Here is a 15,913-nt window from a genome sequence, read left to right on the forward strand (position 1 = left end):
ATTCTTAGAGCACGTGTTGAGTGAGAGGCAGTCTACGGGGTCCCAGCTTTCCACGTAGGAAGTGAGGAGAGACTGTCCCTCTTGAAAGATCTACTGTCACTTCTTTTCTCTGTCCTTGTGTGGCCCCCTGGTGGTGATCTGGAGAACTGGGTGGCCCTGCCAGGTGTAGCTGGTCCAGCTCCTTCTTACCACAGAAGCAGGCCATCATCTTTGCCCTGGATGTTATGCCTTGGTGTTCTAGAGTTGTTGGCAGAGCCAGATTCCTCCAGCAAGCAGCTTTAGTGTCATCCTCCAGTGTAGGTGGCTTAAGGAGATTCATCCATGTGTACTAATTCATTTAACAAGGACCAAAAACCTAAATAATATGGTGAGTGGGGATACAGTGTGGACAAGAGACAAATACCTTGTCTCAGGGGGCTTACATTAAACAAATGCAATGCAGTATAACAGAGGAAGTACCAAAACCCTAAATACCCAACTCTGGTTCTATCTTGGCCCCAAACTCTCTGTGTGACTTGACCAAGCCTCTCAATTTCTTGAATTCCCTAACTGCTTATCGTTGTATCATTGCCATTATTCTAGCCTGAGCAGTAGATGAGTCTCCCTTATTTAAAAATACAAAAGAGAAATGAAAGGAATTTCCTCGTGTAGGCAGGTTTGTTTTGTTTTGTTTTTTAGGGTGTCTTAGGATAACAATCTGCATACTTTATACCAGTTGGGTCTCAACCAGCGGAGCTTTTGCCCCACAAGGGACATTCAGCAATGTGAAGAGTCATTCTCGGTTGGGGGTGCTACTGGCATCTAGTGGGCAGAGACCAGGGATGCTGCTAAACGCCCTACAATGCACAAGATAGCCCCCTACAACAACTAATTATTCAACCCAAAATGCTGTTGAGAAATCCTGCTTCGAACTTTGAAAAATATCCATCTTTTCCCCTCGTTCCTCCATCAGAATCACCCAGAAGCTAAGAAACTTGATTCCAAAATGAAGGCCTTGGGAATCACACAATTACACAATTGCTGTGTATTTCTCCATAGATTATCTCATCCCTTTAGGTCTCAGTTTCCTCATCTGAATGAGGAGTTGTTCACCAGGATTGCCCTCAGCTGATCCATAGCTCCCCAGAAGAGCTGTATGTGTGGTTCATAGAGGGTTGATTCAGGACCTGGTACCCACTCGCCTTTAATCTGCTGCTGTGAAGAAAAGAAACAGCTTCTGTCTAACCACAAGACTCTCTTCTTTGTTATTTGGGTAGCAGAATTTGTCAGGGCACCTTGCTCTTCCTTAAGTCTCCATCATTGCTATGGTTACCATTTTCTAAATACTGACCTTTTTCTTCCTTTTTCCAGAAGTCCATGTGGAGCCTCATAAGAAGCAGCTGCATGTAACCCTGGCTTACCACTTCCAAGCTAGCCATCTACCCACCCTGGAGAAACTAGCCCAGAACATTGATGTCAAACTAGGGTGTGACTGGGTGGCTACCATATTCTCTCGGGATATCCGATTTGCTAACCACGAGGTAATGTCTCACTGCAGCTTCTGAAGCTCCAGGTATGGGGTGTGATCAGAACCAGGAGCATTTGCTGCTTGCTGCTGCAGGGGGGTGGGTACCAAAGGCGAGCAAGGAAGCAAGCACCTGGCCAGTCAGTTGGCCCCGATTTTGCTTTGCTGCCCACTGGGAGGCTCTGAGCACACACGCCTCCTCTCTGGGTCCCAAGTGGTTCATCTGTATGACATCCCCATGGTTCTGTCTTCCCTGCCAAGCTTACTGGAGTGATAAAGAAATGGAGGACAGATAGAAAATATGTCAGAAAAATGTTTTAATATCATATACATTTATGGTGTTAATAGATAGAAGACATCATACTGATCTTAGGTGAGTTGAAAAGCACATAAATACAAAAAAAAAAAAACCCTTCAAAGACATAATCAACAGATATTTGCTGAGTACCTATAACATGCAAAGTACCGTGGAACATACTGGAATTTTGAAATGTGGTCCTGTCCTCAAGGAGCTTTGAGTCCATCAGGGGGAAGAGGACAGATGTTCATGAAAAGAAAACTCAGGCCAACTGCTGGGAGAGTTTGTGTGCACCTCAATGGGAGGCTCGCGTGGTGCAACCACGTCCCATTGCAGGCAGAGTGACTGGTACAATCCTAGCATTTTTGTTTTGAGGGAATCAGCACTGCTTTCCAGACAAGCATGTGTCGTCTTAGAAGAGTAATATTGTCCTTTGTGTCCTGAAGGAAAAACTGAGTCACATGGAGATTCAGTGGCTGGTTTAAAGCTAAATAGCAGTTTAGGACCAGAGCAGGTATTTTGACCAATAAAGATTGGAAACCCATCCAAAAAAGAACACATAATTTGATGAAAAATTTGTCTTCCGATAATTTTTCAACAGCAGTAGAACTGATATTTTTGTTTACATAGCCTTTTAACATTTCTTTTAGGCTTTTCGCAACACAAAAACAGAATCTCAGAGTTGAGGCCAGGCAACCCGTTCGTTGTTTTGGAAGTGTTGGTAAGAGCCAAGCCTTTCATCACAGGTTCAGGGCCAGGCATCATGCCCTGTGGGTGTCATAGAGACTCAGCTTTGTCTGACTCTGCTGACGGGAATGTCATGTCCTCCTTTTGAGTCATTCAGTGCAGGTTTCTGTAAAGATGCATTAAGCAGACTGGGCCTGATCTTGCTTAATTCTGAGATCTCCTGGAATCACTTAGAATGAGCCCTAAAGATAAGAGAAATGTGACTTATTGGACTTCTTCTGAGGGCAGAGAATAAAAATAAGTCAAAGGTTGCATGAAGATGGCCTCTAAGAAGTCACCTTTCTAAGAGAAGGAAGGAGGTAATGGAATTTTACAAGGAATATTCTCTAATCAACACCACCCTCCAGTTAACTCAGAGGGTAATTGTTTTTCTGCCTGACCCACATTCTGCTCAATTGGCACTGAAGGAACTAGGCAGCAAGTGCCCACATGAATTATTTTCTAAAAATAACGTGGCCTTTTTTAAATCTCTTATTTGTAAAAGCTCATTTATTACTGTTCCTTCTGATAAAGCTCATCTTGGCCCCTTTAGACAAGACCTCTCCCTCTGAGGTCTTTTGGTCCTGCCTGAGCCCTCTGCATACGTAAAACTCTTCTTGCCTTCCTTCTGCTTTACGCTGTCCCCAGGAGGCAGGGTTGATTGATTGTTCCAGTGAGAGAGCAGATGTCCAGAGAAGGAAAGTGGTTTAGGCAAGGACACTCAGCAAGGCACAGTGATGCTCAGGAAAGCGGCAAGGTCTCATCCCTCTGCTGTTTAGATTTGGACTTCCAAACGCCTGTTTGTACTTCACATAGGCTCTTCCATGTTGGTGATGACATTGGACCATGCCAGTTTTATATGCCAAGCAATAGACATCTAGAGGAAAGACAGAGTCATAAAAAAGCATAAACTTTGGAATCTAGCACACCTGGCATCAGATCCTGGCTCCATCTCTTTAGCAGTGGTTAGATTCGCTTTGACAACTTCCATAAATCTCCAGTCCTTAGTTTTCTCATCTGTAAAATGGTGATAATGTTTTGCTGGACTGTTGTGAGGACTAAGTAAGAGGGTGTATGGAAAGGCCCTAACGTAACACCCAGCACAGGGAGGGTGCAATCAAAACATTGCTGCAGCTGTCACTGTTCCTAAGAATAAAAAAGGCTTCAAAGGCAATGCAGTTCAGTCCTTACAATCACACAGGCAGCGACTGCCATTGTCAGCAAACGGTGAATTTAGTTGCAGTATAGTAAGGGAGGAAAAACATACCTAAGATAGACTCAAGTATGACTCAAGTTACAAGCAGATGCTAATCGTAAAACAAAAGAGTAAGTATAATATCGTACAGAGTAGGTGTGTGTCCTGATATCTCTCAAACTGAGGCTAAGTGTTTGTATGTGCTTTTGGTGAGTGGGAAAAGGCAGTGGGGACATGGGTCCCAGTTATAATTTAGATTTGCAGCAATACCTTAATTCTTTTATTGTTCATTCAGTAAATCAAACCTATTTATTGTCCACCTACTCTATGTTTGGGTCATATTGTCTCCAACCTTTGCTTGCCTTGATTTCCCTGGGGATAGTCTAGAGATACCATCCCCCATGTGATAGGAGGCTGAGGAGTTCTCTGAAGTTGCACTGAGTTTCTTGAGGGAAAGGCACTGCTAGTCCAAAGGAATTCTTGGCCAAGACTGTGCTGTGCGTGAGCATCTGAGGAACACAAGTGTAGGCTTGCTTCCCTATGACTCGGTGCCTGTCTCCATCCAATTCCAGAAAAGTGTTCCAGAATGTTCCTTTTCATGGATCATCAAATACTAAGCTTTGAGATTTAAGAGATTTCTTGCGTGGTTTTTTTTCCCCCTTTTAAGCTGTTTTAACAACCCATTAAAAAACCTTTCTGGCTTGTTTGGAAAAGTATTTTTGGTGTGTATGAGGCAGAGGGACAGGAGAAGAAGTGAGGAAGCAATCAGATAGCAGGAAGATCTAGAACCGAAAGATGCTGGAGTCAGAATCAGGGAAAGAAAGAGCCACCCTACATAAAAGGACAAGCAGATATATTCAGTGGTACAAACAAGTCCTGTGCACTATCAATTTCATCCTCTGAGAAAAACACACTTTTTCTGGTTCCATTTATTATTAGAGATTTCAAGAAGAAAATTCTCTTTTTATAACATGTTCTGATGTGTCATCTTGATACCAGCAAGCTGATTAGGCCTACCCAGGTCCAGGGGTCAGCGTCGGCTAGAAGGATGGCTATCACCTGGGAGATCAGGCACCACGGTTCAGTAGAAATAACTATGCCCTACTGTGTACAAGGCTCTGTCCTAAGGTGTTTTCTTAGATTGCCTCATTTAACTTTTATAGTCCAAGTGTTATTTTACAGATGAGAAAACTGAGGCCAAAGTTACAAATCTGAAGAATATTTAGCCTACCACTAATGGCTTTGGAACCTCAGAAAAAGCTGTTAAAGGATTCTGTATCTTGGTGTCCCTTGTGAAACAAATAGAATAGGAAATATTTTCCTTACTATTGAGGTCACTTGCTATTAATTTAAAAATATAGTAAAATAAGTGTTTTCTAAAGTACCTTCAGGCCTATGCCTGTGATGTTTATGTATACCAGGAAAGGAAGGCGGAAAAAAACATGGAATTAATCAGACAAGTGGCATGGCCTGTGGTTGGCCCTGGGGGCTTTTTCTGAGCCCAGAGAAGGAACATATGTTCTTTATCTGCTCAGGAATGAAAGCTGGTTACACGCTGACACCCACACTGATGTCTAGGAAACACATTTTTCTTTCAGTTTGTTAAAACTATAGGTTTAAAGAAAGCTCCTTGAAGGCAGGAACTGTGTCTTGTTTAAAAAACTAAGTTACCCAGAAAGGAGAATACTTTATTCCCAAACCCTTCCTATAGGAGAGTCTCTCCACCTGGCTGATCTGTAACCCCCACATGGAAGACTTTCTTCCCATAAGCTGGTTTCAAGTGTCTATTATGGTGCCTGTCCCAGCAGATGGAGCAGGGAAAACTAGGTCCAAGTCCATTTGTGCAGCTGTTGACTGGAGAGCCCATGGGCTTTGACACGAATTTCCAAAAACCATATCTAAATCCTGATGGGAAGTGAAGGAAAGCCTGGAACCACCCAGTAGTGCCAGCTACACCCACACACACCTTGAAGAGAGAAGTGCTTTCTGATTGGAATCCAAATCTACTCAGAGCCTGCAGACTCCAGGGGCTCCTCATATGTCCCCACCCAGAGGTGTGCACTGTTAAATTAGCAGAACACACAGTCCACCCTCAAAGCGCTCAGAATATCACACGGGTCTCACTCCTTCTCTCTTCCTATTTCAGACCTTACAGGTGATCTACCCCTACACCCCACAGAATGACGATGAGCTGGAGCTGGTCCCTGGGGACTTCATCTTCATGTCTCCCATGGAGCAGACCAGCACCAGCGAGGGCTGGATCTACGGCACATCCTTAACCACCGGCTGTTCTGGACTCCTGCCTGAGAATTACATTACCAAGGCTGATGAATGCAGCACCTGGATCTTTCATGGGTAAGCAACTCAAAGACCTTTGCCTGCTGCTTTTTAAAGAATATTGCTACAGCAGACTTTGAGGAGGTAGTGGGCATGTGGACTTGATCCTGGACACACTGGGCAGCAGTAACAGTAAATGGAGCAGAAGGCTGTATTGGTTCCAGACTTCCAGGGAAAGAGCTGACTGGGGCATGGGAAACATCACTCTGCCTGCCTCATTTGATGTAGCTGTTTGCCTGAGTTCCTGACCAGAGACGAAACCAAAACTGCCTGGGGGTCCATCTCTTCTGCCTGAGGGTGGTGCCATCCCAATGTTGAGTCTTCACCACTTTAGGGCTTCAGTCCTCCTGGTCCTGGGTCATTACTCAGGGTGATCTGACTCCCCAGGGCAGCTGGGCAGATTCCTACTATGCCAGCCAGACCAACACTGAAAGCAGTTTCAAAGGCCAGGAGCCCTAACTGTACCCCTCACTTGCTAGATGACCCTGAGCAAGTCCCCAGTCTTGGCACACTCGTGCCTAGACAAGAGAGATTGTGTCTAAGGTAACGGGTGACTGCCAAATTGAAAAGGGGCACATTGTCCCCCAGTCTTCGTTCCACCCACCCCTCACTACTGCTTCTCCAAACCGGTGTTCAGAGTGGCCTGTGTCGCATGGCCAGCTTTGTCCCTATGGAGAAAATAGCAACAAAGGCTATTGCTGTTCTTATCTGAGCAGCTCAGAGCCAGTCCTTCCCTGGCACACTCAGGCATCTCGCCAGCATGTGCCTGCTGGTTTGTTTTTCCTCCCTCTTGTTTTTGCCATGTGGCAACATAGCTGAGAGGCGGGAGCGGCAAGCGCCAGCTGCATGGTGGCTAACATTGTTATTACCGCGGCGCGGGCAAAGAAAAGCCCAGAGGGGCGATTTCGGTGAGTGTTTTGCCTGAGGGAGAAAAAAAAAGAAGGTCCCCTACCCTCGTGAGCAACAAGCAGACAGATCACAAACCCAAAGAAGGGAAAGAACATTTTCCTCCTGAATAGCCCCCCCAGCCTTCCTTCCTCTCCCTTCCATTCCACCTCTTACCCCACCCCACAAGCATTGGCATTTAGTGGCACAAATCAGAGGATCAAAGCTGCCTCAGGTTCCCCAGACAGTTGCTGTTTCTGAGACGTTTCCGAAAATCAAAATACATAAGTTAGGTTTCCAAAGTCACCATTTTATCCCTATAAAAACAGGAAAAGCAAAATATACGTGAGTAAGCTGAGAACTAGAGGATTATTTGCCTGATGAAGACCCGCTCCCAGATCTTTCTTAGAAGTCGGGCTCCAAGTGGGGAAGAGTGCGCGTGAGAAGCCCTGCTGCCCCGTTTCACAGCCTCCCCACAGAGCCTGCTCTGCCCTAAACGAGAGCTCAGGCTGAGGGGTGGTGAACCTAAGTGACTGTCAGGGATCACAGGGAGGTCTACGTGTCGTCTCCTTTTATTGTGAGGAATTACTACTGATTTTATTTCCCTGGGAACCATGTCTGAAATTAAACTATCAGCTTCCGCAGCCAACCCTGCTGAGAGTGGGGGAACACTAACGTTAGACATTAGGACATTGTAATTAAGAATTTGAGTTTCGATTCCAACAGTCTGGGATTCAAATTCTAACTCTCCTCCTTACTAGATGTGTGACCTTGGTCAAGTTACATTACTTCTTGGAGCCTCTGTTTGCTCATCTGTAAAGCGGGGATAATAACTGCACTGACCTCCTGCAGTGTTGTGAAGACTGCAAGAAAGGGCTAAGCTTTCCATGGATCAATGTCAGGATCATGTTCTCACATACATGCCCATCAGATCAAATGCCTCTTTCACAAAAGCAATCCTAGAGATGAACTAAGTGCACTTACCTATTTAACTCCAGAGGTGGAAATGACTCCAGCAGGTGGAATGCAGCTTCACTGTGAGACAGAGCTCCTCCCACCCCTGACCAAAGATGGACTCAGGAGGAAGAGCCCTGGGGCAGGGGCGGTGCTCAAGTATGACCCAGGTGGCATGTGGGCAGCAAGTGGGGACTTCAAGTCAATGACCTTTCACACCCCTCCCCATCCAGCGCTTCTCAGCTCTCTGAGTCCCTCCTAAGAAAGTATTTTCCTGCCATCCTCACTGCATGTCTTGCCTGATTCTGAGTATCTCTAGGTATTTGTTAGTTGGTGAAGCCCCATTGTGTGCTCTACAGCGGGGAGCCACCTGGCCCTTCTGGGCTTATCACAGGCCTAGTGTGTTATAGGGAGGAGACAGCACCTCCCTGGGGCCTGTGAAGGTGCTCCGGTGTCAGGCCTGGCTTCCTTCCTACACTGCTCTCAACATAAAGCATCTGACTGTTGTCTTATTGGAACTGACAGTCCAAGCTGTCCCAGAGTGAGTCAGGTCCTTTAATTACAATGACAGTGAAGAAGGGAAGGAGGCTGGTGTTCTCCTTGCCAAGTGAGCGGCAGGAGGGAGAGAAGGCATCCTGTTCGTGTCTTCATAGCTGAAATAAAGAAATGAGAGACATGTACGAGCAAGATGTCAGCACGATTCCAGATAACCAGACATGCTGGGCCCTGAAGCTCTGATGAATCAGACAGTAAAACTGAATTTTCTTTAATTGTGTGATCTTTGGAAAAATCTCAGTTTAAAGTAAAGGAGAATAGCTGGTCTACTAGACTGTGTGAATGACCAAAATTTCCTTGGGCTACCGTTACTTTAATTTTACCATAACAGGTTTCATCTGGCTACACATCAGATTTATTGATGCAGCTTTGCTGAACGATGGGTCCCTGGGTCCCACCCCACACCTAGTGAATCAAAATGTGTAGGGCCCAGGCGTGAGTATTTTTTAAAGGTCCCCTGGTGATTTTCATATATACAAGGACTGAAAATCACTTTTTCAGGTTATGAGGCTTTTGAGACCTTTGTTTATAAGTACAATGAGTCTACTGTGTATCGCCAACAAAGGACCACTTCTGAGAATTAAGGGGTGCTAAAATATTAAAATTATAATTTTTTGAAAAAAATTTACTAAACAGGTAGTTTTATTACATTGATGAATATGAAAAGCTCTTTTCAAATATAAAATTCTAATAATAATACTATACAGTGTTAAAAATGAATAATCCAGAACAGGTGCTAAACTGGACAGATTGCTGGATCGATGGACACAAACCAGGACTGTCCTGGGCAGACTGGGACATATGGCTACCCAAGTTGTAAAGAAGCAAGAAATCTAAAATTTAAACGCTTTCCCTTGACGCTACACAGAGATACAAAAGAGGTTCATTGGATTTGCCTAAAAACCATATTTAAATAGCAATGTTTATTAGATAAAGCTTTTTGGAGGTCTTACTATTCACGATAATTTAAACGTGGCATGTTCTGACTCTTCCTTTCAGCAAGACCTCTTTGGGGTTTCCATAGTTATAGCATTACACTCAGAAATGAGAGTTCTTGGCTCACAGCTCTAAACATCTGGTGAGAATGCTCTGCTCCACAATATTTCTGTCTTTAATCATCCTGCTGGAGGTGTTATTGAGGTGCAGAGAGGGTTCCGAGACTGAAGAGGGTGGAATAGGGGATAATGGCCTTGAAGTTTCCCTGACCATGCGGAGCCACAGGCAAAAGTAGTGGAGGTGGTAACATTCCTCTGTCTCTCTTTCACTTCAGATGAAAATTACTATGGAAAAAAATAAAGGCAATAGGAACTGTTTATTTCTTTTGAGCCAGAAAAATAGCTGGAAACAATGGTCCATAATTGATACCTCCTTATGAAACATGCCTTTGGTGCCAGCCACGCCCGTGGTATCCTAATAAACACAAATCACTGTGCCCCATCTCTGCCCACAGGGATGACACATCTGTTCTCAGTATGGAAATCCGTCTACTCCTGCTTTATTAACTTTAGTGTAAAACTAGATATTCCTCCCCAGGAATGGGGTGCCCCCCGCTCAGCGTTCCCAGCCATGGCACTACCCAGAGAGTGTTCTGTGCCCATTCCCACACTCCCGATGGGCCCCAGGATGAAGCGCTGATGACTCCTGACCAGAGCAGTTAACATCTCCTTATCTTCCTCCACAGGTCTTACTCGATCTTAAATACATCATCATCTAACTCTCTCACATTTGGTGATGGAGCATTGGAGAGACGGCAGTATGAGGACCAGGGACTGGGGGAGACACCGCCCCTAACTATCATCTGCCAGCCCATGCAGGTGAGGCTGATCGTCAGGGTCCCATCCTCACCTCTACTCAGGTTGACTGAGAACCTATTTATAAGAATGAGGCATTGTCCTCGTTGCCTCCAATGGGTCCCTGATCTCTCGGGGAGAAAGTTCACAAGATTATAAAAGAGATACATAAATTCAAGGTGAGGAAGAGCCAGATGAGTGGGACTGACAGTGACATCCAGCACCTGAGTCTAGGTTGTTCCACAGAGAGAGGAGAAGAAGATTTTATCTCTAAAGTAAGAATAACGCCCATAGTTATATCTATTTTGTAGATTGTCATGAAGATTAAAGGAAATAGTAAAATAAGGCTGTTAATACAATAGCTGGCGTATAGTGAGTGCTCCATATATGTTAGCTTTTCCAAGAAAGGTTGGAGATGCGGGAGTGGGGAGTAGTCGTTAAACAGCATAGACAAAGGCAAGTTGAAAGTTCAAGCAGCTGAGGATCAAGAGAGCAGACCATTTGGTTGGATCCCCGGGTTTGAATTAAGGGAAACATATGGGACATTTCCTGCCACTGTTCTTCATATTAACCTTATTAGAGCGACTAGAAGCTAATGTAAAGTGCTGGCCAACGCTGACCTAGGAACACTGAGGAAACTGGGAACTGCTGACTGTGTCAGTAAGAAGAATGTAGAAACATCTGTAAGGTTCCACCCAGCAGTTACAGACACCAAAGTCATTTGGACATTCCTTTGACCAGAGTTACCTATTTCATCACCCAGAGGGTGGCAGTTGTCCTTCATGAACCATTTCTGGGAACACCAATGTGTATGTAGTCAGACAACAGAGCCCACGTGGTGATTAGAATAGGCAAAACAGGGCCTCATTGCTGGAGCAGACCACGGCCATGTGGTCTGAACACTACCCTTTAGAGATGAGGCAGACACATTTGTGACAACAGAAGTCCTTGTTCCCTGAACAAGTTGATGAAGTGTCCTTTTTGGGAAAGAAGCTTCCCACTAGACACTATCACTACATTAGTGTCTCTGAGCTGTAACTCAAGTGACCTTCATATTTTAGTATTGGCCAAATTCTACTCCTTCTAATGACAGCTGCAGCAGCAATGATAATATTTTTATAACCTTCTTATTTTGCAAAGCACCTGTTTATCTCATTTAAGCCTCAAAATAACTTGTGAGGTCTGTAGGATGAGTCTTCCCACCCTCATTTTATGGATAAACCAACTTAAATCCAAGGCAGTTAAGGGGCTTGTCCAGGTCCTACCTCAGCAGAACTTGTACCAGAGCTCAGCTCACCTGGCACCTGGCTCCAGGACATGCCTACTTTGCCACATGTTTCCTCACTAATAGCTCTTTTTTCTCTGCAGCCCCTGAGGGTCAACAGCCAGCCTGGCCCTCAAAAGCGATGCCTCTTCGTATGTCGGCACGGTGAGAGGATGGATGTGGTGTTTGGGAAGTACTGGCTGTCCCAGTGCTTTGATGCCAAAGGTAAGTGGTTTGTTGGCCTACTCAGCACTGGCATACCCATCATGGCCTCTAGGGGGCATAGTCAAGCTACATTTATCCAGATGGAGTCATTTATGGGCTTGTGTGCTATAGAAAATGCCTGTAATCTGGAAGTCCTTCCTCGTTGTCTTGAGTTTGAGGGAAGAGGTTAGTGTCCTTATTCCTACTATCTAAACTGGGGCACCAGGGACCAAAGAAGGTAGATGTCTTGCCCACGGTCATATGGCAAAGTCAGCCTCAGAGACATGTCCTGATCCCATGGCCAGAGTTCCCTCCATTAAATGGCTTTGGCTCATTTTGTTCCATTTTCATTTTAAGATAGAGAGGCTTGTTTATCAGAGAATCCCACCTGCTTTAGAGTGTCTGGTTGTTACTTTCACTTAGAAACGACTTTCATCACTTTTGTCAGCAGAATGGAAGAGTGGATTCCAAGTCACTCTACCGAATGTCGGTCTCAATGTTTTCCATCAGCTCCAGACAGCTCAGTTTGGTCTCTTTGGTCAGGAGGAATAGAGGTGGAGAGAGTGTCAGGATCAGCAAGGGAAGTCCTAAGGAAACGAGACACTCCTGTAGCCCCTGTCTGACCCTCTTTTCCCCAGGCCGCTACATACGCACCAACCTGAACATGCCTCTCAGCTTACCTCCGCGCAGCGGTGGCTTCCGGGATTACGAGAAAGATGCACCCATCACCGTGTTCGGATGTATGCAAGCAAGACTAGTGGGTAAGTGTCCTGGAGTGGTGCACAGGGTGTCCTGGCTCCTCCTTCAAAGACTGGTGCCAGTAGGGGGTTTCTATAACTTTCCTAGAAGTAATATATTTTCCCAATCTAAATGGGATTTATTACAGAACAATTAGGTTCAGGAGACTGTGCTCAGCACTGGATTGGTTTCCCAAAGAGAACAAGGTGTGGTCCCTGTCAAGGAGAGCGTACGATCCAATGACGGGGAAGGTCAGGCTGGGTTTACTTATGTCACTGGTGTAGCGAACAGGTCAGCTTCTAGTTCAAGACCACAGCAGCTGCCAACATAGCTTTAAGAAGAGGACAAGGTCTGGCCATCACATCTCGGGCATGAGTGGTGACAATCAGCTTTGCATCTCATGAATATTCATAACCAATAAAAAATGTACTTTGCAAAAAAATAAAATAAAATAAAAATGGCAAAATTGTAAAAAAAGAAAAAAAAAAGAATAGGGTGAGGGCAAGGAAGAGAGAGCCCTGGAGTTGCTGAATTTATGGAGGCCACTTGATACTTTCAGATGCTCAGGTCTCTGCAGGCCCATTCCCTACCTGCCATGCAGAGACAGCACCTTGTCTTGTTCAGTCATTTTACAGATATTTATTGATCATTTTCTCTGTGCAAGGTACTGGGCTAGATGTTGGGGACCCGAGTGTGAGTCCCCCCCCTCAGGGAAATAAACTTATGCATGCATAAATATCATACAATATGGTATACTTAGTAATAGAGCTATGCATAGAGTTTTATGAGAGCACACACACAAAAAAGACATACAAGAGAGGAAGAGAGGTGAGCTGGGACCTGCGATAGAAGTGAGTGGGGCAGAGAAGGAGCAGGAGGGAGGGAGGGCGTTCTCAGTGGGAAGGATGACATAAACAAAGTCATAAGTGAGAAACAGCATTGAAAGCACAGGGGAAGCCTGTCTTGTTTCTACAGTGTAAATGATGAGGCAGGGCAAGAAATGAGCCTGGTGAGACGGATAAAGACATGTTCAGGGAAGACTTTGATCATCCTTGTAAGGCGCTTGGACTCTATCCGGTAGAGAAAAGAAGTGGATTCCACAAGGAAAGTGTTGAAGTATCAGGTGTTGGGATTTATCTCAGGTGCCCAAGAACATGACAAGTTGAGATTTTGTTTGGCACAGAATAAAATTAAAACAAGGCCTAATTTTCACAATATAAACCCTCTCACCTTTATCACAAGATAGAGGTTACAGCATTATCTTGTTTGAAGTCAGAGCATTATTCTGCTTCTAGGTCTTTCCTAGAGGGACACTTTACCTCTTGTTAGCACCAGAGAGAAGGAAAGAAAAAGGCACGAAGGGGTCTCTTGCTTGGCCTCTGGCATAGAAACACTGATGAGGGGATTGCTGGAAACAAGACTGACACTACTGACTCCTCATGAGCCTCCACTAGGAAAGAGAGGCTTACAGGGTCTGCGGGGCACCCCTCGCTAGGAGGATCAAGCTGAGGCTGTGTAAATCCATCAGACTGACTTTTCTTTGGTTTTCTTTGCAGGTGAAGCCTTATTAGAAAGTAACACCATTATTGATCACGTCTATTCCTCCCCATCCCTACGCTGCATTCAGACTGCACAAAATATCTTGAAAGGTAAGACTCTCAGGTTGACTAGAGTCAACTGTTTCATCTTTCTGTTTCCAGGCAGCCCCACATCCAAATTATCTTAAAGTCTTGGGACGTTAGCCAATTGAAAGCTTCGAACCTGGAATTTTTAGCAACAATTCTTTCAGAAGACAACCTTGCACAAGACACAAAATCATACTCTCGTAGCATAACCCAGATAAAAGAGAGTATACTAATACTGTTTTTCTTGAGAATTTAAAGCTTTCTTGGATGAGTTGTAGGCTTGCAAAATATTTAGAGTTTATAGAGAGTGATCTTTTCCTCACACTTAAACAGTCAAATAGTTTCCCCCTGCTTTGATCTGTTGTTTGCCTTGTTTCCAGCAGGAGTGGTACTCTTGGAAGTCTCAAATCTTAATCATCCTTGTTTCTTGAGTTAATTGGAAAGACTATAAAAGAACCATTGCTATAAAGATACTCAACTTTCACCCTAAAATCTGTGCAAGTTTGACTTACAGGCATCCCCATTCTCATTTCACTGGAAAGAAAACTGAAAGAAACAGAGTCAACCTGTTCACTTATACCAAACCAATGAGCCAGGAATAAACAAGACAACAAAGAATTTGACAGTATAGTTAAGTCTTCTATTCTTAAGTAAACCTTCTCTTCACTACCAGAAGGTGTTCATGTATCAAATTTGCACAGAAGAATGGGGCTACATGCAATGTAAAGAGAGCAAAGCAGGGACAGTCCTGACTCTGAGGGTAATTGCACTACAATAAAACACAGGACCCATGTACTCATACATGTAATATTCAACACTGGGTTTTCTGATAAGAAAATGAATAATTTACATGATATTCAAATACAATGTAAGCTATTGTAGAGTAGTTGAGTGTTAAGAGAATATCTGAAGTTTCTTGGTAAGATAATCATGGAATTTACTTTAGAAAGAGGAATTATAATAGCCATAGAACTGAATAAGTTATATGAATAATAACTTGTGTTTTTTCCCCTTAAATCAGATACCACTTAGAGCTGGCATACATCCTGGGGTTGTGGACAGGATATTAAACTCTTGTGTTTGTAACATACAAAAATTGAAAACCCTGTCCAGATCCACATGTTTCCACTTTCCTTTAGCTCCATACAGCACCCAAGACAAAAGAGAATAGCTAATTTATTCAGAATTTCTGTAACAAGTTGGCCTATAATTTATTTTTCCACTGAGAACATGGTGACACTCCTTCATCTTCATTTTATTTTACCTCTAAGGTTTACAACAAGATAGTCACTTGAAGATCCGCATAGAGCCTGGCTTATTTGAGTGGACGAAATGGGTGGCTGGCAACACGTTACCTGCATGGATATCTCCATCAGAGTTAGCTGCAGCAAGCCTGAGTGTTGATACAACCTACAGGTAACCCTCCGAAACTGCTGCCTCCTGAGGCCAATGTGGAAATACTTTCCACACTCTCACCAGGCCAGAGGATGTATCTTACAGGCAGTTGTTCCTACTGGTGGCAGACACGCTATGACTTCAGAAACCAAAACTGGAGCAAAGCTGTCATTGCCTTGTGTTTAGCATTAGTGTGAATTATATTCCCCACTCCACTCCTCGGTTGGATTTTCCTGACTTCATTATCTGTACCATGTGATCATAAAACCATTTGCATTCCAGGAGCATGCACCAACTACTGACCATGCAGTTCAGCTCCTTGTTGGGAGGTAAAGGAGATGACAATTTCTTGCCTTGGATTTTCACTTTTAATTTTTCAAAGCACTTTTAATTCTCTTTATTATCTTCATTCATGATTTCTATAACTTCAGAATATAGGCAAA

The 15,913-nt window shown here is 44.2% G+C and overlaps 1 protein-coding gene across 3 annotated transcripts in view; it reads left to right on the forward strand.

Annotated features, from left to right (window-relative positions):
• Nucleotides 1-15,913, forward strand: part of UBASH3B (ubiquitin associated and SH3 domain containing B) — a 126,716-nt gene that overhangs the window by 100,856 nt on the left and 9,947 nt on the right. For all 3 annotated transcript variants that reach the window (XM_063094116.1, XM_063094117.1, XM_063094118.1), the window contains exons 5-11: nucleotides 1,351-1,520; nucleotides 5,870-6,078; nucleotides 10,136-10,268; nucleotides 11,613-11,733; nucleotides 12,351-12,473; nucleotides 14,007-14,099; nucleotides 15,347-15,491. In XM_063094116.1, the coding sequence (XP_062950186.1) occupies nucleotides 1,351-1,520; nucleotides 5,870-6,078; nucleotides 10,136-10,268; nucleotides 11,613-11,733; nucleotides 12,351-12,473; nucleotides 14,007-14,099; nucleotides 15,347-15,491 (994 nt within the window). The remainder of the gene's footprint in view (nucleotides 1-1,350; nucleotides 1,521-5,869; nucleotides 6,079-10,135; nucleotides 10,269-11,612; nucleotides 11,734-12,350; nucleotides 12,474-14,006; nucleotides 14,100-15,346; nucleotides 15,492-15,913) is intronic.

This window comes from Cynocephalus volans, chromosome 4, assembly GCF_027409185.1.
Source record: "Cynocephalus volans isolate mCynVol1 chromosome 4, mCynVol1.pri, whole genome shotgun sequence".
In the NCBI taxonomy this organism is placed as follows: domain Eukaryota; kingdom Metazoa; phylum Chordata; class Mammalia; order Dermoptera; family Cynocephalidae; genus Cynocephalus; species Cynocephalus volans.